We start from the raw sequence: 27,222 nt of genomic DNA, 5'->3' as shown, positions 1-27,222 counted from the left end.
TGGGTCTGGGCAAAGTAAATTGAAAATCTTCTGGAAAGGATTCACCATCCTAGATGCCATTAAGAACGTTTGTGATTCTTGGGGAGAGGTCAAAATATCAACATTAACAGGAGTTTGGAAGAAGTTGATTTCAGCTCTCATGGATGACTTTGAGGGGTTCAGTACTTTAGTGGAGGAAGTAACTGCAGATGTGGTGGAAATAACAAGAGAACTAGAATTAGAAGTGGAGCCTGAAGAGATGACTGAATTGCTGCAATCTCAGGATGAACCTTTAATGGATGAAGAGTTGCTTTTTATAGATGAGCAAAGAAAATGTTTTCATGAGATGGAATCCACTCGTAGTGAAGATGGCGTGAAGATTGCTGAAATGACAACGAAAGGATCTAGAGTATGACATAAACTTAGTTAATAAAGCAGCAGCAGGTTGTGAGAGGATTGACTACAGTTTTGAAAGAACATCTACTGTAAGTAAAATACTATCGAACCGTATTTGCATGCTACAGATAAATCATTCATGAAAGGATGAGTCAGTCTATGTGACAGACTTCATTGTAGTATTATTTTAAGAATTTCCATAGTCACCCCAACTTCAGCAACCACCACCTTGTTCAATCAGCAGCTGTCAACATTGAGGCAAAAATCTCCACCAGAAAAAAGATTATGACTTGCTGAAGGCTTGGATGATGGTTAGCATTTTTTAGCAATAAGTATTTTTAGTTAAGGTATTTACATTTTTTTTAGACATAATGCTATTGCACATTAATAGACTACAGTACAGTGTAAACATAATTTTTGTATACAGTGGGAAACCAAAAAATTTGAATGGCTCACTTTATTGCAATATTTACTTTATTGCAGTGATCTGGAACTGAACCTGCAGTATCTTTGAGGTATGCCTGTGATCTTGTCTGTATCTGCAAACGATCTTGCTGGGATTTTGGTAGAAATTGTGTAAAACCTATATATCTTCGGGGAAGATTGACATTTTTACTACATTGAGTCTTTCAATCCAGGGACGTGGTATGTCTCTCTGTGTATTTAGATCTCTTGATTTCTTTCATCAGTTGTTTTCTAGTTTTCAGCATACACATCTTTTCATATTGTGTTCATATTGGGATTTCTGTTTAGACAATCATGTCATATATAAACAAAGATGGTTTTACTTCTCCCTTATTGATCTGTATGTTTTTGTTTCCTTTCTTACCTTGTTGTGCTGAATAGAACTTGCAACACTATGTTGACTAAGAGTGGTAAGAATGGACATCCTTGGCTTTTTCTTGATCTTAGGGAGAAAGCATTGTCTTTCACTATTGAAGTATTTTGTTAACTATAGGTATTTTGTAGATGTTCTTTATCAAATTGAGGAAGTTTCCTGTATTCCTATTTTTCTGAGTTTTTAAAATCACAAATGGGACTTCCCTGGTGGCACAGTGGTTAAGAATCTGCCTGCCAATGCAGGGAACATGGGTTCAAGCCCTGGTCCGGGCAGATCCCACATGCCACAGAGCAACTACGCCTGCGAGCCACAATTACTGAAGCCCGCGCACCTAGAGGCCGTGCTGTGCAACAAAGAGAAGCCACTGCAGTGAGAAGCCCACGCACCACAACGAAGAGTAGCCCCTGCTTGCTGCAACTAGAGAAAGCCCGTGTGCAGCAACAAAGACCCAACGCAGCCATAAACAAACAAACAAACAAATTAATTAATTAATAAAATCACAAATGGACATTGACTTTTGTGAAATTTTATTTCTGTTTCAAATGATGTGGTAATGTGATTTTTCTTTTTCAACATGTTAGTATGGTGAATTACGTTGGTCGATTTGTGAATGTTGAACCTGCCTTGGATTCCAGGAATAAACTCCAGTCAGTCATGTTGTATAATTTTCATTTATTGCTGTATTGCAGTTGCTAGTATATTGTTAGGGATTTTGCATCTATATTTATGAGGGATATTGTTCTGTAATTTTCTTTTTTTTGTACTGTCTTATCTTGTTTTTGGTATCAGGGTAATACTACCTTAATATAATGAGTAGGGAAGTGCTCCCTTCTCTTCTGTTTTTTAGAAGAGGCTGTATAGACTTAGAGTTAATTTTTTTAAAGTTTTATAAAATTCTCCACGGAAGCCATCTGGGACTGGAGATTTCTTCCTTGGGAGATTTAAAATTATAGAGTCAATTTCATTAATGGTTGTAAATCTATTCAAATAATTTCATATTGAGTGAGTTGTGATAGTTTGTGTGTATTCATCTAAGTTGTCATATTTATATGTGTAGAGCTGTTTATAGTATTGCCTTATTTCCTTTTGATGTCTTTGGAGTCTGTAGTGCTATATACCTTGTCTTATTCCTCATATTGGTGATTCATATCTTCTTGCTCAAGGTTTTTTTTCCTTTGTCAGTCTTGCTATAGATTTGCCAGTTTCATTGATTATTTTAAAAGAATCATCTCTTTTTTCATCGATACTCTATTTTTGTTTTTCTGTTTCATTGATTTCTCTTATCTTTATTATATACTTTTTTTTTTTTTTGCTCATGTTGGGTTTATTTTGCTCTCTCCTAAGTTTTTGAGTTGGACACTGAGATTATTAGACTTTTCCCCTTTTCTAATGTGGGTATTTAGTGCTATAAATTTGTTTCTCAGCTTCAATTGTGTCCCACAAATGTTGATATATTGTATTTTTATTTTCATTCAGTTCAGTATATTTTTATTTCCCCTGAGACTTCCTCTTTGGCCCATGGATTATTTAGATGTGCGTTGTTTAGTGTCCAAGTGTTTGGGAATTTTTGTGCTATCTTCCTGTTGCTGATTTCTAGATTGATTTCATTATGGTCAGAAAACACACTCTGTATGATTTCACTTCTCTTAATTTGTTGAGATATGGCTGAACATATAGTCTATCTTGGTTTTTGTTCCAATACACTTGATATTATCGGTCTTTAAAGTTTTGCTAACCTTATACATTTGAAATAGTACCTGAGAGAACGTAGATGAACTAGACAAATTCCTAGAAAAACACTAACTACTGAAACTGACTCAAGAAGAAATAGAAAATCTCAAAAGACCTATAACAAGGAAAGAGATTGAATTACTAAGAAAACCAATCCAAACCAAACCAAAGCAAGAAAACTTCACAGAGTAAAGCTCAGTACCAGATGGCTTCACTGGCAGATTCTACCACATTGTTTAAAGGAGAATTAACACAAATCCTTCAAAATCTCTTCCATTAAAAAAAAAAAAAAAAAAGGAACACTTCCTAAATCATTCACTGAGGCTAGTGTTATCCTGATTCTAAAACCAAACTTAATTGAAAATCTATACATTGCAGTGAACAACTTGAAAATGAAATTTAAAAAAGAATTCCATTAACAATAGCATCAAAAGAATAAAATACTTAGGAATAAATTTAACAAAAGAAGTGTAAGACAGGAACACTGAAACTATGAAGCCGCATGAAAGAAATTTTAGATTCTATAAATAAATGAAAAGATATTTTTTGTTCATGAGTTGGAAGATTTAACATTGTTGAGATGGCAGGACTCCCTAAACTAATCTACAAATTCAGTGCCATCCCTATCAAGATCCCAACTGATTTTTTTTTTTTTTGGTGTGGAAATTTACAAGCTGAATCTAAGTTCATATGGAAATGCAAGGGCCAAGAATATCTAAGACAATCTTGAAAAAGAGTGAAGTTGGAAAATATAAACATCCTAATTTCAAAACTTACTACAAAGCTACAGTAATCAAGACAATGTGGCCCTGATATAAGGCTAGACACATAGATTAATAGAATAGAATAGAGTCTAGAAATAAACTCTCACATTTATGGTCAGTTGACTTTTGACAAGGGTGCCAAAACAATTCATTGAGGGAAATAGTCTTTTCAACAGATCATTCTGGGACAACTAGATATCCACATACAAAGGAATGAATTTGGACCCCCTATTTCATACTGAATACAAAACTAATTCAAAATGGATCATAGACCTAAATGTAAGAATAAAAATTGTAAAACTTTTAGAAGAAAACATAGGTGTAAATCTTCATGACCTTTGGATTAGGCAATAATTTCTTAGATATGATACAAAGCTCAAGGGGCAAAAAAAAAAAATAGATAAGTTAGACTTCATCAAAGTTATAAACTTTTGTGATTCAAGGAGTCCATTAAGAAAATGAAAAGACAACTCACAGAATGTGAGAATATATTTGCAGATCAAATATCTGATAAGGGACTTATACTGGAATATATAAAGAACTCATAGCTGAATAATAAAAACACAAATAATAATTAAAATGTGAATAGACATTTCTCCAAAGATACGCAAATGGTGAATAAGCACAGGAAAAGATGTTCAACATCAATCATCATTATCTAAACATAAATCAAAACTACAATCAGATACCGTTTCACACCCTCTAGGATGACTGTAATGAAAAAGACAGATGTTAGGTGCTGGCGAGTATGTGGAGAAATAGGAACCCTCATGCATTGCTTGTGGGAATGTAAAATGGTGCAACCAATTTGGAAAATAGTTTGGCAGTTCCTCAAAATGTTAAACATAGAGTTACCATGTAAGCCATCAATTCGACTCTTGGGTATATACCCAAGAGAACTGAAACATATTCACACAAAAATTTGTACATCCATGTTCATAGTGGCAGTATTCATAATAGCCAAAAAATGGAAACAACACTAATGTCCATCAACTGATGAATACATAGATAAAATGTGGTATTATATATTCATAAAGTGGAATAATATCCATAAACTGAAATGTTGTAATGTTTCATGCTACAATATGGATGAACCTTGAATACATTATGCTAAGTGATAGAAGACAGACACAAAGACCACAATATTGCATGGTTCTGTTTATATGAAATTCCCAGAATAAGCAAATCTATAGAGACAGAAAGTAAATTAGTGGTTGATAGGGGCTGGGTGGAGGGGCAAGTGGGGAATGACTGCTAATTGGTATAGGGTTTCTTTTGGGAATGATAAAAGTTTTTGGAATTAGATAATGGTGATAGTGGCACAGCTTTGTGACTATACCAAAACACACTGAATTGTATATTGTAAAAGGGTGAATTTTATGGTATGTGAATTATATTTCCATTTTAAAAAGTGAGTGCCTTGTTGGCATGGAACTCTAAATGACTATTTTCTTCTGCATTGAATGGGTAGAAATGGGCTCTCTGAAGAGATTCATTGCCTCTCTAGTAGTACAGTAATTCTTGATTTAGCCCATTCAGTAATCTTAAATAATCATTCATTCTGTTCATCAGGATTTTTGTTTCATTTCCTTCTGGGCCCATGATAGATATTTGTTTCTCCATGTTCCTGAATTAAGTGTAGCCATGTGACTATTTTTTTGTCAATGAAATGTGAAGAAAATGATGTGTGTCATTTCTAGGGGGAAGCTGTTAGAGTTAGTACACTCTTTGCCATGTTCCTGTCCCTGGATGGTGGAGCCTTTATTAGCGTATGTCCCTGTGTTAGGACAGTGTGGAACTAAGCCTTTTGCCAACCCACATTGTTCATTTATGTTTAAATGGGAAATAAACTATTGTTCTTCTAAGCACTGAGATTTGGGGGTTGCTGATTACTACAGTACAATCTAGTCTTTTATGACTAATGTACCAAGTTAATTTACTCTTAATTTTTACACTTTCTCTTATTCCAATCTGCTATCAAAACTGCTTTAAAAATCTGCTTATGAGTGTATGCAGTGTGCCATAGATACTAATCAGTGAGACTCTCCAGATCATTTTTGACTAGCTGGTGCCAGCCATTAGGATTTTTGGACTATAAGATGCTAGTTTATTGAATTTTACTGTATTGACATGTATAAATATGCACCAAAAGTGTTGGAATTACTTAGAATGAGAAGATTGTTACTTTTTGAAAATGATTTTAGAGAAAGAAGAAATTGGGACCTTCAAGGATGGTTACTTTAAAATATATATATATATTTTCATATATACTTCACTATATATATATATATATATATATATATATATATATATATATATATACATTTGACACACTGCGCGGCTTGTGGGATCTTTGTTCCCCGACCAGGGATGGAACCCGGGGCCCTGGCAGGGAGAGTGCTGAGTCTTAACCACTCTGATTGCCGTGGCTAGGACTTCCAAAACTATGTTGAATAATAATGGTGAGAGTGGACATCCTTGTCTTGTTCCTGATCTTATAGGAAATGCTTTCAGTTTTTCACCATTGAGAATGATGTTTGCTGTGGGTTTGTCATATATGGCCTTTATTATGTTGAGGTAGGTTCCCTCTTTGCCCACTTTCTGAAGAGTTTTTATCATAAATGGTTGTTGAATTTTGTCAAAAGCTTTTTCTGCATCTATTGAGATGATCATATGGTTTTTATTCTTCAGTTTGTTAATATGGTGTATCACATTGATTGATTTGCGTATATTGAAGAATCCTTGCATCCCTGGGATAAACCTCACTTGATCATGGTGTATGATCCTTTTAATGTGTTGTTGGATTCTGTTTCCTAGTATTTTGTTGAGGATTTTTGCATCTATATTCATCAGTGATATTAGTCTGTAATTTTCTTTTTTTGTAGTATCTTTGTTTGGTTTTGGTATCAGGGTGATGGTGGCCTCGTAGAATGAGTTAGGGGGTGTTCCTTCCTCTGCACTTTTTTGGAAGAGTTTGAGAAGGATGGGTGTTAGCTCTTCTCTACATGTTTGATAGAATTCACCTGTGAAGCCATCTGGTCCTGGACTTTTGTTTGTTGGAAGATTTTTAATCACAGTTTCAATTTCATTACTTGTGATTGGTCTGTTCATATTTTCTATTTCTTCCTGGTTCAGTCTTGGAAGGTTATACCTTTCTAAGAATTTGTCCACTTCTTCCAGGTTGTCCATTTTATTGGCATAGAGTTGCTTGTAGTAGTCTCTTAGGATGCTTTGTATTTCTGCAGTGTCTGTTGTAACTTCTCCTTTTTCATTTCTAATTTTATTGATTTGAGTCCTCTCCCTCTTTTTCTTCTCATTAGTTCTTTGAAAATATTTTTTTTTTTTTTAAATTTTATTTATTTATTTATTTATGGCTGTCTTGGGTCTTCGTTTCTGTGCGAGGGCTTTCTCCATTTGTGGCAAGTGGGGGCCACTCTTCATCGCAGTGCGCAGGCCTCTCACTATCGCGGCCTCTCTTGTCGCGGAGCACAGGCTCCAGACGCGCAGGCTCAGTGACTGTGGCTCACGGGCCCAGCTGCTCCGTGGCATGTGGGATCTTCCCAGACCAGGGCTCGAACCGGTGTCCCCTGCATTGGCAGGCGGATTCTTAACCACTGCGCCACCAGGGAAGCCCCGAAAATATTTTAAATAAGTGCTTTGATGTCTTTGCTAAATGCAGTATCTGGGAACCATGAAAGACTCTATTGCCTGCTTTTTTTTTTCTTATTATGAGTCACATTTTTCTATTTCTTTTCATGTTTCATAAGTTTTTTGAAAATTGGACAACATAGGGACTTCCCTGGTGGTGCAGTGGTTAAGAATCGCCTGCCAATGCAGGGGACACGGGTTCAACCCCTGGTCTGGGAAGATCCCACATGCCACGGAGCAACTAAGCCCGTGCGCCACAACTACTGAGCCTGCGCTCTAGAGCCTGCAAGCCACAACTACTGAAGCCCATGCGTCTAGAGCCCATGCTCCACAACAAGAGAAGCCACTGCAATGAGAAGCCCGCACACCTCAAAGAAGAGTAGCCCCCGCTCGCCGCAACTAGAGAAAGCCCACGCAGCAATGAAGACCCAACACAGTCATAAATAAATAAGTAAATAAATAAAATTAATTAAAAAAAAGAAAATTGTACAATATAGATAACATACTGTAGCAGCTGTGGATTCTGATTGCATCCTTTCTACCCCTAAGGCTTGTCATTGCTAATTTCTGTTTAGTAAGTTGCCTAGAGTAAATCTGTGAAATATGTTTGTCCTGTGGTATGTGGCAGCAAATGTCTTTGCTCAGTTTATTATTATTGTTGTTGTTTTATTTTTAAGGCTGGTTTCTGGTGTCACCCCTTATATCAGCCAATCATTGGTCAGAAATTGTGCTCAAAGACAGAGAGCCAGTAAGGCTTTTCCCTTCTGCTGACAAATCTGTGTATAGGTTGGGTAGTGCATTCAAAATTCAGATCATTTTTAAGTTTGTCCCAGTTTTAATGTTCCACTGAGACTTCTTGTATCTCCATCCTGGAATGTGTGGATAGTTTGGGATTTCTCCATTCTCTGTTACACATGCGTGTAGTCCCTGTTTATTTAGGATTACATGGAGAATTTATCAAGTTCATCTGTGGCTGTCTCTCTTCTAAGATGTCTCTGTTACACCTCCTACTGATCTGACAGTCTGCTTGTTTGTTGTCCTAACTCGGACTTCAACCTCCATGCACTTGGATAGCTTCAGAATTTTTCCTTTCACTTCTGGGATAGGTGTTCTGCTTTCCACTCTGAATCAACTGAGTCCTGCTCTGTCAGCATCGCTGCTAGTTTTCATGGCCTGTTCCACCTTTGTAGAAGTACTACACTGACTTAACTTGCGGGGGAGGAAGAGTAATGGGAGCAGGCCCAGGAATGAGTGCCACAGACTTCTGATGCTCATACCCAGGTTCAGTAGATTTTCCTGAGAAAATATTTCTCCATTTATTGTATGCCTTTAGTCAATTTCCAATCATTTGAGATGATTGTTTTTGACAGTTGTTTTTTGTGTTTTTTTTCCCAGCTATATATTTGACTTTGCAGACAGGATTTGCCAAAGTCCTCACTTCATCATCCTGGAAGCATCCTTTGCTTCCTTTTGGTGTTTTTTGAAATGTTTATGTGGTTTTTCATATAAAGACATACAAAAATATTGCATAAAAAGTGTATGATTTTAAAGTCCATTTTAATTTTATTTTCTAAGATACTACAGTTCATTTAATGATGATTATAATTAAACAGAGAATTAATTTTTTTATTGTTGCAGATTTCAAGTTCTGCCTATAAAGACAGGAATGAGGAGTATAAAAGACAGTTCACACATCTACCTGAAACAGAGAAGCTGATAGCAGGTAAAAAACCAGGAGGTTACAAAAAACCCTTTTACTACCTCATCAAAGTAGAGCTGCTGAGTGACAATATTTGTAGAAAATTTAAGCCTTTATGCTACATAGAAACTATTTTTCGAGATAAGCAGCATCTTATCATCTGTAATTAAACAATGTAAAACTAAGTTGTAATTCAGGGAGGAGTGATTTCTGCAGTATGAAGTACAATTGACCCTTGAACATTGAAGGAGTTAGGAGCGCTGACTCTGCAGAGTCAAAAATCCACGTATAACTTACAGTCAGCCCTTCATATCCGCTGTCCCTCTGTGTCTGTGGTTCTGCATCCATAGATTCACCCAACCACAGATCTTGTAGTACTGTAGTATTTACTATTAAAAAAAATCTGCATTTAAGTCCACCCACACAGTTCAAACCCATGTTATTCAAGGGTCAGTTATACTCGCTAAAAAATAGACCTAAGAGGAAATGATTTGTCAGTTTCTTCTGGTGCTTGTTTCATATGGTTTTGTAGGGAAAATTTAAATTTGATGTTCAGTATATATTACTGTTCCTCAGAAAAAGGTGCTCCTTAGCAGATTATAGAGCAATTTTATAAAAACTTTTAGGGCTTTATCATTATTCATATAGTCTTTCAGGTAGTTTTTTTTGAAATAGGCCTTAAGAGGAAAAATTTAGTCATAGTACTTACAAAAGTGCTTTATTTTTGCTATAAGTATAATATAGATTCTTTACCATCAAAATACTGAAGTTGGCTTTAGTTTTAGTACATATTTCACTTAAACCATTTATTCATAGGAATTTCTCAGATTTCTGGTGCTGTTGGTTAATATTCAATTCAATGTAACTGAATTTCTAGAAAGTTCAGCTTAGTTCTTTAAATATCAAAGAAATGAATCAAAACAATTTTTAAAAAGATTGGAATGTAATATAGTCTCACGATAATAGAGTGTATGGTAAAAAAGTGAAAGATCATTTCACCCAAGACCACTCTGACCTTCTTCCTGGGTGATAACCACTTTTAGCAATTTCTTATGTATATTTCCAGAAATTTTCTGTATGTATATCAAGAGGAATATATTCCTAAGAGAACTTAAATGGGAGCACACTGTGCTTACTGTTTTCAGTCTTGTTTAGAGCTCTATTAGCACTACTTATGGATCCACTTCATTCTTTTAATGGCTGCCTAGCAGTCAACTGAATGAATTTTGTACCATAATTTGTTTAATAAATCCCCTACTGATGGGCATTTTGATTGCTTCCTGTCTTTTGCTATTACCACTAATGCTACATTGAACCTTCATGTTCATTTGTTTTGGCACGTATGTGCCACATGTATTGTAGGTTAAATTCCTTGAAGTGGAATTGTGACTAAAAGGTAATGAGCATTTAAAAGGTTTATACTGTTACCAAGTTATCCTCCAAAAAGGCTACACCAATATTCATTCTCATCAACAGTGTATGTAAGTATCTGTTGTGCCACACCTCAGGAACTTTGCTTTAGCAAAATTTGGTAGATAGAAATTGTATTTAAATATGCATTTCTTTAATTATGAGGGAGGTTGAACATCTATAAATCATTTGTATTTTTCTGTGAACCTTTCTTTTCATAAACTTTGCCCATTTTTCTAGCAGTTATTTGTCTTTTTCTTGTAATAGCTTGTTAGATGTTAAAAAAAATTAGATATTTTTCACATGTTGTTGCAAATGTGTCTTGCCAGTTTTGTCACTTGAAATCAAATACTTTTCATGGAAACCTTTATAAAATATTTTATACTCATCATTGCTTTATTGAAAGAAATTAATCTGATAATACAGTGATATATACTCACTATAAAGCATTAAAGCCATACAGAAATGTGTAAAGAAAAAATTGAAAATCATTGGTGATCCTACCACCTATATGTAATTTTGCTTAATATTTTGTGGATATCTTTCAGTATGTATATTTGCTTTCAAAAATTTACATTTTTTGTGTTTTTCCTCACTGCTATAATAAACTTGTTCATTGTATAAAATTTGGAAAATACAGGCATTTACAAAGTAGAAATCTAAAACCACCAATAATTGTACTATCTGGAAATAATGTCAATGACACACATATCTATACAAATTAAAATATCTAATTGGTATCGTTCTGTACAAATCGCTTTAAGTTCTTAGATTTAACCACATATTGGATCACTGTCTTCTGAAACAGAGAATCTTAAATTTAATTTAAACTTTTATTTTAAAAAACAACTCATTGTCATTTCAAATCCACAATATTATACTTTATAGGCTAGTTCAATAAATATTTATTAGTACTCAGTATGTGCCACACACCATGCTGTTTCTGAAGAACTTGGAGTGTGGTGGGAGAGCAAACACATATAAACAAATCAGTATGATTCAGGGTGATATGAACAGTTTTAACAAGGTACAGAAGTGGTACAAAGGAAGACGTAACATGTTGGAGGAAGGCAAGTATTTTAATTTTGGGCATGTTGAGGTTGAGTTGCCAAGACAACTAAAAAAAAAATATATATATATATACATATATATGTGTGTATATATAATATAAATATTATCTGGAAATAAAGATTTAGTGTACACCACAGTAACCTTCTAACTTGTCTCTCCCCTATTCTTATGTGCCTTCAATCTATTCAATACTGTAGTTATAGTGGTTTTTCTAAGATGCAGATCTGATCAGATTAAAACCCTTCATGGATAGTATTCCAATGAGCTTAGAATAAAGCTTGACTGCCTGACTTACGTGGCCTTTGATATATGTTAAATATCCTCTCGTCCCTCATCCTTCATCAAGGTCCCTTCAGTCTCTAGCCTTCTGAAGGCAACCTTCTTTAGATAAGTCATTTCCTTTTGTTTTCAGGCCTTTTTACTTCAGTTTGCCTAGAACTGTTTCCCTCCTCTGTACCTGGCTATCTTTTGTCTATATATTTTTAAATATATATTTATGTATTATATATATTTACATATATATTTTATTTGTATATTTCTCATTTAGGAATGCCTTTACTGTAAATTTGACTGGGCTGGTACAGCTCTCGTATTCAGCTACTGCTCACCAGAGTAACAGTAGTAGTAGTTAAAATACTGAAACATTGACTGGTAAATAGCCACTGCCTTTAGCCCCCCAAGTGACTCCTCATACCTTAGCTCTCCTGGCTTCTCTTCTAGGATTCCCAGGGCCTTCCCGTGATCCAGCAATGAAAGGTTTTATATCTGACATAGAAAGGTCCCTGTAGAACTCTGATCCAACACTATGGTTGGTGATCAGTGCTGTTACTTTAAATATCACCTCTGGATAGATGCCTCCACTCTGTGTTCCCCTAAATGCCTTGCACTTTTCTCTATCATATATTTACATAACCATTATCTATATTATTTGCTATTGTAACTCTGATACCAAGGTCAGTACTCGACTTATAATAATGGGTGCTCAATGATTGAATGGATGGTTGATGGATAGAGGAATGACTGAGTAAATGAATATCAATGTCACTTAAAATCAGGAGAATAGATGAGCTCAACCACAGATAACATACAGAGTTAAAAGAACACTAACAGAAGAATCATGGCAGCAGTAGAAGAAGAAAATCCAGTAAAAAACTTCAGAAGAAAAGGTCAAATAATGTGTGAAGATCCAGAAGAAAGGAGTATCACAGTGTTTCAGGGTGCAACGAGTTGTAAGAATCAGAATAATTTAACAGTGTGAAATACAGTTGAACTAAATGAAAATAACAGTTTGTGGGATTGATCTAAAGTAAGTATATAGAGGAAATGTATAGTGTTAAATGAATATATTAAAAAACAAAAAGGAAGTAAAATCAGTAACCTAAGCTTACACCTAATAAATCTATAATAGAAGAGGAAATTAAACCTAAAGCAAACAAAGGGAAAGAAATGATAAAGACCAGAGCATAAATTAATGAAATTAAAAATAGAGAAAAACAATGAAGCAAAAGCTGGTTCTCTGAAAAGATGAATAAAATTGAGAGACTGGGAGCTTGGTTGACCAAGAAAAATGATAGATGACACATATTACCAATATCAGGAATGGAAAAGGGGCCATCACTACTGATCCCATGGATAGTAAAAGGATAATAAGGAAATACTATGAACAACTCTATGCCCATAATGCAGTAATTTAGATAAAATAGACTAATTCTTTGAAAAATACAAACTACCAAACATCACACAAGAAGAAACGTATAGCTGGAATAGTCCTATACCTAGTAAAGAAATTGAATTTGTAGTTAAGAACCTTCCATAAAAAGAAAACTTGGTCTAGATAGTGTCAGTGGTAAATTCTATCAACCATTAATAGAAGAAATAGTATCATCCATTCCAGAAAATAAGAAGGATCACTTCCCAACTCATTTTATGAGTCTAGTATTACCAAAATACCAAAACCAGACAGAAACATTCCAAGAAAAGACCAATATCTGTCATGAACATAGAAATAAAAAGTTGAAACAAAATATTAGCAAATGAAATTCAGCATTTATAAAAGGGATTATGGATTATGACCAAGTGAGGTTCATTCCAGGAATGCAAGGCTGGTTAAACACTTAAAAAAAAAATCAATGAAATTTATCATCTTAACAGACCAAATATGGAAAACCATGTGATCGTCTCAGTAGATGCAGAAAAAGTGTTTGACAAAATCCAACATTCATTCATAAGAAATCTCTCAGCAAGTTAAGGATAGAACTTCAATCTCCTTAGAAGTAGCTATGAAAAACCTACAGCTAACATCATACTTAATGATGAGAGAGTGAATGCCTTCCACTTAAAATTAGAAGCTAGGCAAAGATGTCCTCTCTCACTACTCCTACTCAACATTGTACTAGAAGTTGTAAGTACAATGAGTGCATTAGACTTGAAAAGGAAATAAAAGGCATATACATTAGAAGAACAGGAAAAAAACCTAACTTTATTGCCAATAGACATGATTATTCATGTAGAAAATCTCAGATAATCTACAAAAAACTTCTAGATTTAATGAGTGAATTTAGTAAGGTCTCAGGATTGAAAGTCATTTGAAGGTAAAAGAAAGAGTCATATTTATATGTACTAGCAAAGAACAATTGGAATTGCATTTTAAAAATACCATTTACATCAGAACTTCCCAATAATGAAGCACTTAGGTATAAATCTAACACATATGCAGGCTCTGTATGCTGACGCTGTAACACATTGACAAAAGAAGTCTAAATAAATGTTTATAGATTGAAAGACTCAATATTGTTAAGATCTCAATGAAAAATCCCAGCAAGCTTTTTCATAGATGAGTAAAATGACAAACTGATTCTAAAATTTATACAGAAAAACAAAGGAATTACAATAGCCAAAATAATTCTGAAAAAGAAGAACAAAGCTGGAAGATACACATTACTCAATTTCAAGACTTATTATGAAACTACAGTAATCAAGAAAGTCTGAGATTTGCAAAAGGATAGACATTTAGATAAATGGAACAGAAAAAAGCCCAGATATAAATTCATACAAATATTGTGAACTGATTTTTGACAAAGGTGCAAAGGCAATTCAATGGAGAAAAGTTAGTCTTTTCAACAAATGGTGCTGGAACAATTAGACATCCATATGCAGAAAAGCGAACCTTGATGCCTACCTTACACTTTTTACAGAAATTACCTCAAAATGGATCATAGAACTAAATGTAAAATGTAAAATTGTAGAACTTCTAGAAGAAAACATCTGGGTTTTTCTAGGGGAAATCTCTATGAACTCGGATTTGATGGTGAATTCTTAGATGTAATACCAATAGCATGATTCATACAAGAAAAGAATTGATAAATTGTACTTTTTTTGCTCTGCAAAAGATACTTTTTAGAGAGTGAAAATATAAGACACAGGGAGAAAACAGTTGTTAATCACATATCTGATTTTTTCTTTTTAAAGAAACACTTCTATCCAGAATAGAAACTATTCTTAAAAGTTAACAGTAAGAACACAAACAACCCAATTAAAAAATGGGCAGATGCTTTACCAAAGGAGATATATGGATAGCAAATAAGCATATTAAAAATTGCACACTATCATTTGTCGTAGGGAAATACAAATTAAAAGCACAATTAAATAAACAACATAGCTAATAGTCTTACTAAAATTAAAAACAGGGACTTCCCTGGTGGTCCAGTGGTGAAGAATCCACCTTCCAATGCAGGGGACGTGGGTTCGATCCCTGGTCAGGGAACTAAGATCCCGCATGCCTTGGGGCAACTAAGCCCACGTACCACAACTACCGAGCCCACGCACCTCAACAAGAGAGCCCAAGTGCCCTGGAGCCCACGCACCACAACTAGAGAGAGAGTTGTTGCATGCCACAGCTAGAGAGAAGCCCGAGCACCACAAGGAAGAGCCTGCGTGCCTCAACAAAAGATCCCATGTGCCGCAACTGAGACCTGACGCAGCCAAAAATAAATAAATAAATAAAAACTATTAAAAAATTAAATTAAATTAAAAAACAAAACAAAAACAAAACAACTGACAACACCAAATGATGACGCAGCTGCAAAGCTATAGCAACTCCGCTGTGTTGGAAGATGTGGGTGACTGTGGCTGACCTCTACCATAGGGAGTTCACCAGGCAGTTATTTGATATCTGTCCCTGTTCTAGCTATCCCTCTTTGTACCTGGTGATTCTAAGTGTGAAGTCTCTCTGGGGTGGCATAGGGAAGAGTGGCTGTTATCTCTGCTGCAGCCTTCCCGTATATTTTTTGAGCTGAGGCTTTCTCTACACTGTGGTTTATACATTTGTATCCACTTTTTGTCTTCTAAAATTTATCAAAACTTCTAGTTTTTATACCCACCCCTCAGCATTGTTACGAATTTAATCTCTTTCATATGTCTTCCCTGTCATTTCAAAGGAATTTTGGAGCAAGAGGGGAAGTAGACACGTGTCAACTTAGACCGGAAGTTCTATGTACTAGTTTTGTACTAAAATAACAATATTTACACTGCTAAATATGTTTGTTGATTTGAATGTATTCACCTTGGGAGAATGCTTTCTTCAGTGATGTCATTGCTTAAAACATTTTTTAACTTCTCTGATTAAATGAGTGAACAAGGCAGATTTTCATGCTGGAAAATGTTGTGTTGGGAAAATATAATTAAAAACAAAATATCCTACCACCGCAGAAAACCTCTCCACAAAAGTAAAAGAGAAAGAAAACACTTGGTTTTATTATTGAATAAACATTAAAGTAGAATGTGATGTGCATCACAGGCAATCTGCAAAAGACATTGTGAAGGCAGAAAGAAATCTCACCCTTTTATATAGGCAGGCAGGTACAACCATTACATGTTCTAAAGATAAATGATAACTAGTCCTGGGCTTCCCTGGTGGCGCAGTGGTTAAGAATCTGCCTGCCAGTGCAAGGGACACGGGATCGAGCCCTGGCCCGGGAAGATCCCACAGGCCATTGAGCAACTAAGCCCGTGTGCCACAACTACTGAGCCTGTGTTTTAAAGCTTGCAAGCCACAACTACTCAGCCTGCGTGCCACAACTACTGAAGCCTGCGTGCCTGGAGCCCGTGCTCTGCAACAAGAGAAGCCACGATGAGAAGCCTGCGCGCCACAATGAAGAGTAACCCCCGTTCACCACAACTAGAGAAAGCCCACACGGAGCAACACAGACCCAACACAGCCAGTAAATAAAAACAAACAAATAAATAAATTTCCAAAAAAAAATGATAACTAGTCCTCAAGTAAGAGGACTTGATAGCACCATATGTGACATCAGTTCATCCTAAATTCATCTGGTAATTGGGGTGGCTGTGTTAGCTACTTGGCTTTATCTGAAGGAAAAATAAACTCACTTCTTAAAGATAAGAGTTAGTTTTGCAACTTGGATCAAGGCACCCACCGAAATTAGGCTCCTACCCACTCACAGAAACTGGGAGATGGGGTCTTATCTTCCCTGATGTTTACATGTGAAAGAGATGGCTCCCAGGTCCTGGAGAAAACATTCCTGGGTTATAAAACTGGCAAGAGACTTATTTTACTTTTTTAAAAAATTTTATTTTTATTTATTTTGTTTTTGGCTGCGTTGGGTCTTTGTTGCTGTGTGCGGGCTTTCTCTAGTTGCGGTGAGTGGGGCCTACTCTCCATTGTGGTGCGCGGGCTTCTCATTGCGGTGGCTTCTCTTGTTGCAGAGCACGGGCTCTAGGCGCGTGGGCTTCAGTAGTTGCGGCACACGGGCTCAGTAGTTGTGGCTCGCAGGCTCTAGAGTGCAGGCTCAGTAGTTGTGGCACACGGGCTTAGTTGCTCTGCGGCATGTGGGATCTTCCCGGACCCGTGTCCCCTGAATTGGCAGGTGGATTTTTAACCACTGCGCCACCAGGGAAGCCCTTATTTTACTTTTAAAAAGATTCACGTCTCACAGGTGCAGAGAAAGAATTTATAAGCTTTCTAAAGAAAATGCTCTAAGGGGTTGGGGGGCGGTCTCTTTCCCTTTTTCACAAGGGAAAATTAATTTTTTTTCTTCTTCAGTTTGTATCTACCCTTACAGTTTTCTCAGGTAAAAAGCAAAGGAGGGGAAAAAAACCAAAAAAAAAAAATGTAAAGTATAAAAAATGAGAATGGTTATCTTTTGTTGTTTACGTACTAAATCTGAAATCAATCCTAAAAATGTTGTTCCAAAGAGTCTTTCTTAAGCAATATCAGCTTTCTTGGGCTCCCAAAGCTGATTGCTGCTAGAAAAGAATACTTTGGGATGTATATTTCCTGACATTATTGTTTAAAAACACATTCTCTTAATTCAACATCATTATGGAGATATGCCTAAATTCTGTAAAATTAAATAGTACATCTTGTTCATTTAAATATGTGTATACTACTTATTGTGCAAGCTTACTCCAGAAGTATATAGTGCTGATTCACTCCACCTGTATTCCCATAACACTTTGTACATATTTCCATGGTATCCTTTATTATATTATAGTCATTAAAATAAATCTTTAAGTGTTAGAGCCATTCAATTGTGCTGAAATTGATCATGTAATAACTAGTAAGTTGATGTTAATGCACACATCAAAGTGACCTGTTGAAACTGTAACTCAGATTGGGACTCAAACCCAGGGTCTTTTAACTGAGATCACGCACCTGGTCTCAGGACTTAATGAAACTCAGGTCCTTGATGCCTTGTCACAGATAGAATTCAGTGAGAGACAAAGTGATAGGTAAGAAGTGGATTTATTTAGAGAGAAACACACTCCACAGACAGAGTCTGGGATCTCAGAAGGCAAGAGTGGCACCAGGGTATGGGGTTGTCAGGTTTTATAGGGGTGGGTAATTTCATAGGCTAATGAGTGGGAGGAGTATTCCAGCTATTTTGGGGAAGGAGTGGGGATTTCCAGGAATTGGGCCACCACCCACTTTTTGACCTTTATGGTCGGCCTTGGAACTGTCATGGTGCCTGTGGGTATGTCATTTGGCTTGCTGATGTGCTACAATGAGCGTATACTGAGGCTCAAGGTCTGGTGGAAGTCGGACTCATCTGCCATCTTGGACCTATTTGGTTCTAATCAGTTTATGTCGTGTCCTTGGGCTGTCATTCTTTTAAAGGTTGCGCCGTGCCCTCTTCTCTCCTGTTTCACTGTGTTGCTTGGTTAATTTACTTAATTTTATTCTAACTTTCCAATAACCAATGATAAAGTTATAAAATCCATAAAACAATTTTTGAAAAACATTATTTTCTTATTCAATTCTAGATGAATCATATTGTTAATATGACTCAAGTCAGGTAGAATATTGCCTTCTGAAGTGCTCATTGTTGTACATGTTTGTTTATCAGTAGGGAAATTGGGAGCAAAAACAAAGTAAAATCCCTTTGCTCTTTAAAAAAATTTTTCTGGGACTTCCCTGGTGGCACAGTGGTTAAGAATCGCCTGCCAATGCAGGGGACACGGGTTCGATCCCTGGTCTGGGAAGATCCCACATGCCGCGGAGCAACTAAGCCCACGCGCGCCACAACTACTGAAGCCCACACGCCTAGAGCCCGTGCTACGAAACAAGAGAAGCCACCGCAGTGAGAAGCCCGCGCACCGCAACAAAGAGTAACCCCCGCTCGCTGAAGCTAGAGAATGCCCACGCGCAGCAATGAAGACCCAACAGAGCCAAAAAAAATAAATTAAAAAAAATTTTTTTTTCATTTCTTGCCTAGGATATATTGCTAGGAAACCATCTTACAAAAAATCAATTTTCATGAGGTATAAGTTTACTACAGTAAAACACACCTGTTTTAGGGAGACTGTTTTTAAAAACCACTGGAAAAAATCTGTCAATCTGTATCAATTAGTCTTAAGTTAAAATGTTAGCATAGCTTTGAATAGAGTTAATGTAAAATAGTGCAGCGGTTCTCAAAGTGTGGTCCACAGACTAGCAAAGTTGGCATCACCTGGGGCCTTGCTAGATGTGCCGACTCTCCCCCCAGCCCAGATGTATTTAATCAGAAACTCAGGGAAGGGCCTAGCAATCTTTATTTTAATAAATTTACCAGGTATTTCTGATCTGATGTTTGAGAAGCATCGAATTAATAAAGTGTTTCAACGCTTTAGATAAAAATTTCAGGATACTTCAAGGTGACCTTTAGCCCCGTCCCTGTTTTAGAGATGCATACTAGTAAATGAGTAACTTAATCTGCTTATTTACTAGGATTTTTTTTTTCTTTTTGGTTTGATGGCATCTCAGTTTTGTTTTGCTGAAGGAAGCACTGTGAAAGACTGCATTCCTTTGTTCTATTTTTAGTATTTCCTTAGAAATTTAACACGAGCAAATTTAAATATTTTAAGGTTCATAACCTCAATAACTTTTTCCTAAAATTGCTAACCACTTTATATAGTTTTAAAATTTGTCAATTAAACTAAATCTCTTCACAGCAGCTCTTTATATCTTATATTATTAATAATTTAGCAATGCTATTTACTTTAGTCACAGAGACAGGTCTGAATCTTAGAGGCATGGTATTAACTTGCTTGTAGGCAGTGGCATTTACCAGAGCACTCTTGATTTTGCTGGATTTTTTTTTTTTTTTTTTATTCACACACACACACACTGTATTTTATTTTTACAAGACATAAATAGACTGGCACCAAGCATTGTACATGGATGACCACAACAAAAGCAACAATGGTTGCAATTACCAAACATGAAACACACTCATACTATGTCATAATATTGACATTCAGTCCAGTAATCCTCCACTGTAACAGCTCCTTTACTTTGCAGTGAAAATTGATTTGTATATTCTTTGCCTCTGAGTCCTTGTGGGATTTTTTTTTTTTTTTTAAATTCAGACAGAAAGTCACAAAAATTATACTCATCCTCATCAGTTCACTCAGTCCCATATAATTAATTTTTTTTTTCATCTTGATCTTTTGTTAGCACTTTTATGAGTTCATCAGTTTTTCATTAGAGTTCTGAAAATGCTTATTCATTCAGTTCAGCAGTACAGTCAGTTACCAGAAACCTGTACTTGTCAGAGTCTTTTCCATGAATTTCTTGAAGATGAAACCCTTTTATAGGAACATATTTGCAAAATCATCAGAGTACACCCAGAACTGTCTGTAAATGACAAAAGACTTAAAAATGACCACGGTTAAAGATTTGATGAAAGTTCATAATAATGCAGTTGACAAGAAAATTAGTTATTTCTGAGATATACATTTTAAAGTAATAACTAGGATTATTACTTATAACATTATACCAGAACATATAAGATTTTTAGAAATTTCATGTAATGTCTGAAACATTTATATTAACATATTTCCATACATATTTCCATACAAATACAAATATAAGATTTTTAGAAATTTCATGTAATGTCTGAAACATTTATATTAACATATTTCCATACATATTTCCATACAAATACAAATATAAGATTTTTAGAAATTTCATGTAATGTCTGAAACATTTATATTAACATATTTCCATACAAATAACCCAATGAAAGTTTAGTATTAGTTGTTTTGTTTGTTTTTTTATACTGCAGGTTCTTATTAGGCATCAGTTTTATACACATCAGTGTATACATGTCAATCCCAATTGCCCAATTCAGCACACCACCATCCCCACCTCACCGCAGTTTTCCCCCCTTGGTGTCCATATGACCATTCTCTACATTTGTGTCTCAACTTCTGCCCTGCAAACTGGCTCATCTGTACCATTTTTCTAGGTTCCGCATACATGCATTAATATACGATATTTGTTTTTCTCTTTCTGACTTACTTCACTCTGTATGACAGTCTCTAGATCCATCCATGTCTCAACAAATGACTCAATTTCGTTCCTTTTTATGGCTGAGTAATATTCCATTGTATATATGTACCACATCTTCTTTATCCATTCGTCTGTTGATGGGCATGTAGGTTGCTTCCATGACCTGGCTATTGTAAATAGTGCTGCAATGAACATTCGGGTGCACGTGTCTTTTTGAATTACGGTTTTCTCTGGGTATATGCCCAGTAGTGGGATTGCTGGGTCATATGGTAATTCTATTTTTAGTTTTTTAAGGAACCTCCATATTGTTCTCCATAGTGGCTGTATCAATTTACATTCACTCCAACAGTGCAAGAGGGTTCCCTTTTCTCCACACCCTCTCCAGCATTTGTTGTTTGTAGATTTTCTGATGATGCCCATTCTAACAGGAGTGAGGTGATACCTCATTGTAGTTTTGATTTGCATTTCTCTAATAATTAGTGATGTTGAGCATCTTTTCATGTGCTTCGTGGCCGTCTGCATGTCTTCTTTGGAGAAATGTCTATTTAGGTCTTCTGCCCATTTTTGGATTGGGGTGTTTGTTTCTTTGATATTGAGCTGAATGAGCTGTTTATATATTTTGGAGATTAATCCTTTGTCCGTTGATTCATTTGCAAATATTTTCTCCCATTCTGAGGGTTGTCTTTTCGTCTTGTTTATGGTTTCCTTTGCTGTGCAAAAGCTTTGAAGTTTCATTAGGTCCCATTTGTTTATTTTTGTTTTTATTTCCATTACTCTAGGAGGTGGATCAAAAAAGATCTTGCTGTGATTTATGTCAAAGAGTGTTCTTCCTATGTTTTCCTCTAAGAGTTTTATAGTGTCCAGTCTTATATTTAGGTCTCTAATCCATTTTGAGTTTATTTTTGTGTATGGTGTTAGGGAGTATTCTAATTTCATTCTTTTACATGTAGCTGTCCAGTTTTCCCAGCACCACTTATTGAAGAGACTGTCTTTTCTCCATTGTATATCTTTGCCTCCTTTGTCATAGATTAGTTGACCATAGGTGCGTGGGTTAATCTCTGGGCTTTCTATCTTGTTCCATTGATCTATGTTTCTGTTTTTGTGCCAGTACCATACTGTCTTGATTACTGTAGCTTTGTAGTATAGTCTGAAGTCAGGGAGTCTGATTCCTCCAGCTCCATTTTTTTCCCTCAAGACTGCTTTGGCTATTCGGGGTCTTTTGTGTCTCCATACAAATTTTAAGATGATTTGTTCTAGCTCCGTAAAAAATGCCATTGGTAATTTGATAGGGATTGCATTGAATCTGTAGATTGCTTTGGGTAGTATACTCATTTTCACAATGTTGATACTTTCAATCCAAGAACATGGTATATCTCTCCATCTGTTGGTATCATCTTTAATTTCTTTCATCAGTGTCTTATAGTTTTCTGCATACAGGTCTTTCATCTCCCTAGGTAGGTTTATTCCTAGGTATTTTATTCTTTTTGTTACAATGGTAAATGGGAGTGTTTCCATAATTTCTCTTTCAGATTTTTCATCATTAGTGTATAGGAATGCAATAGATTTCTGTGCATTAATTTTGTATCCTGCAACTTTACCATATTCATTAATTAGCTCTAGCAGTTTTCTGGTGGCAGTTTTAGGATTCTCTATGTATAGTATCATGTCATCTGCAAACAGTGACAGTTTTACTTCTTCTTTTCCAATTTGTATTCCTTTTATTTCTTTTTCTTCTCTGATTGCCGTGGCTAGGACTTCCAGAACTATGTTGAATAATAGTGGTGAGAGTGGACATCCTTGTCTCGTTCCTGATCTTAGAGGAAATGCTTTCAGTTTTTCAACATTGAGAATGATGTTTGCTGTGGGTTTGTCATATATGGCCTTTATTATGTTGAGGTAGGTTCCCTCTATGCCCACTTTCTGGAGAGTTTTTATCAGAAATGGGTGTTGAATTTTGTCAAAAGCTTTTTCTGCATCTATTGAGATGATCATATGGTTTTTATTCTAAAATTTGTTAATATGGTGTATCACATTGATTGATTTGCGTATATTGAAGAATCCTTGCATCCCTGGGATAAATCCCACTTGATCGTGGTGTATGATCCTTTTAATGTGTTGCTGGATTCTGTTTGCTAGTATTTTGTTGAGGATTTTTGCATCTATATTCATCAGTGATATTGGTCTGTAATTTTCTTTTTTTGTAGTGTCTTTGTCTGGTTTTGGCATCAGGGTGATGGTGGCCTCATAGAATGAGTTTGGGAGTGTTCCTTCCTCTGCAATTTTTTGGAAGAGTTTGAGAAGGATGGGTGTTAGCTCTTCTCTAAATGTTTGATAGAATTCACCTGTGAAGCCATCTGGTCCTGGACTTTTGTTTGTTGGAAGATTTTTAATCACAGTTTCAATTTCATTACTTGTGATTGGTCTGTTCATATTTTCTGTTTCTTCCTGATTCAGTCTGGGAAGGTTATACCTTTCTAAGAATTTGTCCATTTCTTCCAGGTTGTCCATTTTATTGGCATAAAGTTGCTTGTAGTAGTCTCTTAGGATGCTTTGTATTTCTGCGGTGTCTGTTGTAACTTCTCCTTTTTCATTTCTGATTTTATTGATTTGAGTCCTCTCCCTCTTTTTCTTGATGAGTCTGGCTAATGGCTTATCAATTTTGTTTATCTTCTCAAAGAACCAACTTTTAGTTTTATTGATCTTTGCTATTGTTTTCTTTGTTTCTATTTCATTTATTTCTGCTCTGATCTTTATGATTTCTTTCCTTCTGCTAACTTTGGCTTTTGTTTGTTCTTCTTTCTCTAGTTTCTTTAGGTGTAAGGTTAGATTGTTTACTTGAGATTTTTCTTGTTTCTTTAGGTAGGCTTGTATAGCTATAAACTTCCCTCTTAGAACCGCTTTTGCTGCATCCCATAGGTTTTGGGTCGTCGTGTTTTCATTGTCATTTGTCTCTAGGTATTTTTTGATTTCCTCTTTGATTTCTTCAGTGATCTCTTGGTTATTTAGTAACGTATTGTTTAGCCTCCATGTGTTTGTCCTTTTTACGTTTTTTTCCCTGTAATTCATTTCTAATCTCATAGCGTTGTGGTCAGAAAAGATGCTTGATATGATTTCAATTTTCTTAAATTTACTGAGGCTTGATTTGTGACCCAAGATGTGATCTATCCTGGAGAATGTTCCGTGCGCACTTGAGAAGAACGTGTAATCTGCTGTTTTTGGATGGAATGTCCTATATATATCAATTAAATCTATCTGGTCTATTGTGTCATTTAAAGCTTCTGTTTCCTTATTTATTTTCATTCTGGATGATCTGTCCATTGGTGTAAGTGAGGTGTTAAAGTCCCCCACTATTATTGTGTTACTGTCGATTTCCTCTTTTATAGCTGTTAGCAGTTGCCTTATGTATTGAGGTGCTCCTATGTTGGGTGCATATATATTTATAATTGTTATATCTTCTTCTTGGATTGATCCCTGGATCATTATGTAGTGTCCTTCCTTGTCTCTTGTAACATTCTTTATTTTAAAGTCTATTTTGTCTGATATGAGTATAGCTACTCCAGCTCTCTTTTGATTTCCATTTGCATGGAATATCTTTTTCCATCCCCTCACTTTCAGTCTGTATGTGTCCCTAGGTCTAAAGTGGGTCTCTTGTAGACAGCATATATATGGGTCTTGTTTTTGTATCCATTCAGCCAGTCTATGTCTTTTGGTTGGGGCATTTAATCCATTCACGTTTAAGGTAATTATCGATATGTATGTTCCTATGACCATTTTCTTAATTGTTTTGGGTTTGTTTTTGTAGGTCCTTTTCTTCTCTTGTGTTTCCCACTTAGAGAAGTTCCTTTAGCATTTGTTGTAGAGCTGGTTTGGTGGTGCTGAATTCTCTTAGCTTTTGCTTGTCTGCAAAGCTTTTGATTTCTCCATCAAATCTAAATGAGATCCTTGCCGGGTAGAGTAATCTTGGTTGTAGGTTCTTCCCTTTCATCACTTTAAGTATATCATGCCACTCCCTTCTGGCTTGCAGAGCTTCTGCTGAGAAATCAGCTGTTAACCTTATGGGAGTTCCCTTGTATGTTATTTGTCGTTTTTCCCTTGCTGCTTTCAATAATTTTTCTTTGTCTTTAATTTTTGCCACTTTGATTACTATGTGTCTCGGCGTGTTTCTCCTTGGGTTTATTCTGTATGGGACTCTCTGCGCTTCCTGGACTTGGGTGGCTATTTCCTTTCCCATGTTAGGGAAGTTTTCGACTATAATCTCTTCAAATATTTTCTCTGGTCCTTTCTCTCTCTCTTCTCCTTCTGGGACCCCTATAATGCGAATGTTGTTGCGTTTAATGTTGTCCCAGAGGTCTCTTAGGCTGTCTTCATTTCTTTTCATTCTTTTTTCTTTAGTCTGTTCTGCAGCAGTGAATTCCACCATTCTGTCTTCCAGGTCACTTATCCGTTCTTCTGCCTCAGTTATTCTGCTATTGATTCCTTCTAGTGTAGTTTTCATTTCAGTTATTGTATTGGTGATCTCTGTTTGTTTGTTCTTTAATTCTTCTAGGTCTTTGTTAATCATTTCTTGCATCTTCTCAATCTTTGCCTCCATTCTTATTCCGAGGTCCTGGATCATCTTCACTATCATTATTCTGAATTCTTTTTCTGGAAGGTTGCCTATCTCCACTTCATTTAGTTGTTTTTCCGGGGTTTTTTCTTGTTCCTTCATCTGGTACATAGCCCTCTGCCTTTTCATCTTCTCTATCTTTCTGTAACTGTGGTTTTTGGTCCACAGGCTGCAGGATCGTAGTTTTTCTTGCTTCTGTTCGATTTTGCTGGATTTTAGTGCTGAGGTAGAGAGGATCAAACTTGAAACTAAACTTAAAATGTATACAATTTTTAGAGTCATCCTTGCTCCCTCACTCACCCTCATCCAACATCTAATTAGTTACCAATTCCCCATCAGTACTACCCCTTAAATATCTCTGAATCTAACTACTTCTTTCTCTAGTACTGTCATCTTTTGGTCTGAGCCACCATCAGTTCCCCCCTGGATTTCCAACTGATTTATCTGAATCCATACTCACAGTGTGAATAAAGTGGTCTTTAATAACATACATCTGATCATATCCCTCCCACTTAAAACTCATCGATGGCTTTTCATAAAATCCACACTCTGCCATGGCCTGTGAGACCTTACATGAGCTAGCTTCTCCAGCTTCTCTGGCAAGAGATCTTTGTATAGTTGCTCAAAGATGTTGTTTCTTTCTACCACAGGGCCTTTGCACATGCTGTTCCCTCATGTTCCTGCTGACCCTTTGTTGATCTTCAGATCTCAGTTTATAGAGTACTTTTCCTGGAGAACTTTTCCATGTATACTCTCCCTGCCCCCTCCCCCATACCTGTATACCCCTTGCTATATGCTCTCAGCTTTCTCCACACTTTGGTCATTATACTTATTTTTCTGTTTGTTTATTGTATGCCTTCCCCTCTAGACAGTGTTCCATGAGGGCAAGGTCCATTTCTGGTAACCCTAGTGACTAGCAAAATATCTGCTGTGTGGTGCCCAAAATATAGGAGTAAGTGAATGAATGAATGAATGAATGAACTAATGAGCAAAGTGATGACTTTCCATGTGTTCAAGTAGTATAAGATTTATGAAGTTGCCACATTTTTTTGTTACTAAGCTGTTCCTTATTATTATTATTTTTTTAATGTAGATTATGCTTGTGCTCTTCAGAGGGACATTTTGCTTCAGGGACGACTATACCTTTCAGAAAACTGGCTATGTTTCTATAGCAACATCTTCAGATGGGAAACTACAGTAAGATGTATTTTCATTTGATTTGCTGATACAAATAGTTGCAGAGATAGAAATGTATACAGTCCTTCTGAAAACAATGTACTTTAGATT

The 27,222-nt window shown here is 36.0% G+C and overlaps 1 protein-coding gene across 3 annotated transcripts in view; it reads left to right on the top strand.

The window, feature by feature from the left end:
- Nucleotides 1-27,222, top strand: part of GRAMD1C (GRAM domain containing 1C) — a 100,599-nt gene that overhangs the window by 14,554 nt on the left and 58,823 nt on the right. For 2 of the 3 annotated variants that reach the window (XM_036851719.1, XM_036851718.1), the window contains exons 2-3: nucleotides 8,998-9,082; nucleotides 27,029-27,132. In XM_036851719.1, the coding sequence (XP_036707614.1) occupies nucleotides 8,998-9,082; nucleotides 27,029-27,132 (189 nt within the window). Of the gene's footprint in view, nucleotides 1-8,997; nucleotides 9,083-10,518; nucleotides 10,540-27,028; nucleotides 27,133-27,222 lie in introns of those variants that run through there. The other variant, XM_036851721.1, reaches the window with a different exon arrangement.

This window comes from Balaenoptera musculus, chromosome 4 (assembly GCF_009873245.2).
Source record: "Balaenoptera musculus isolate JJ_BM4_2016_0621 chromosome 4, mBalMus1.pri.v3, whole genome shotgun sequence".
Lineage (NCBI taxonomy): Eukaryota > Metazoa > Chordata > Mammalia > Artiodactyla > Balaenopteridae > Balaenoptera > Balaenoptera musculus.
This window is presented reverse-complemented; position numbering and strand designations above follow the sequence as displayed.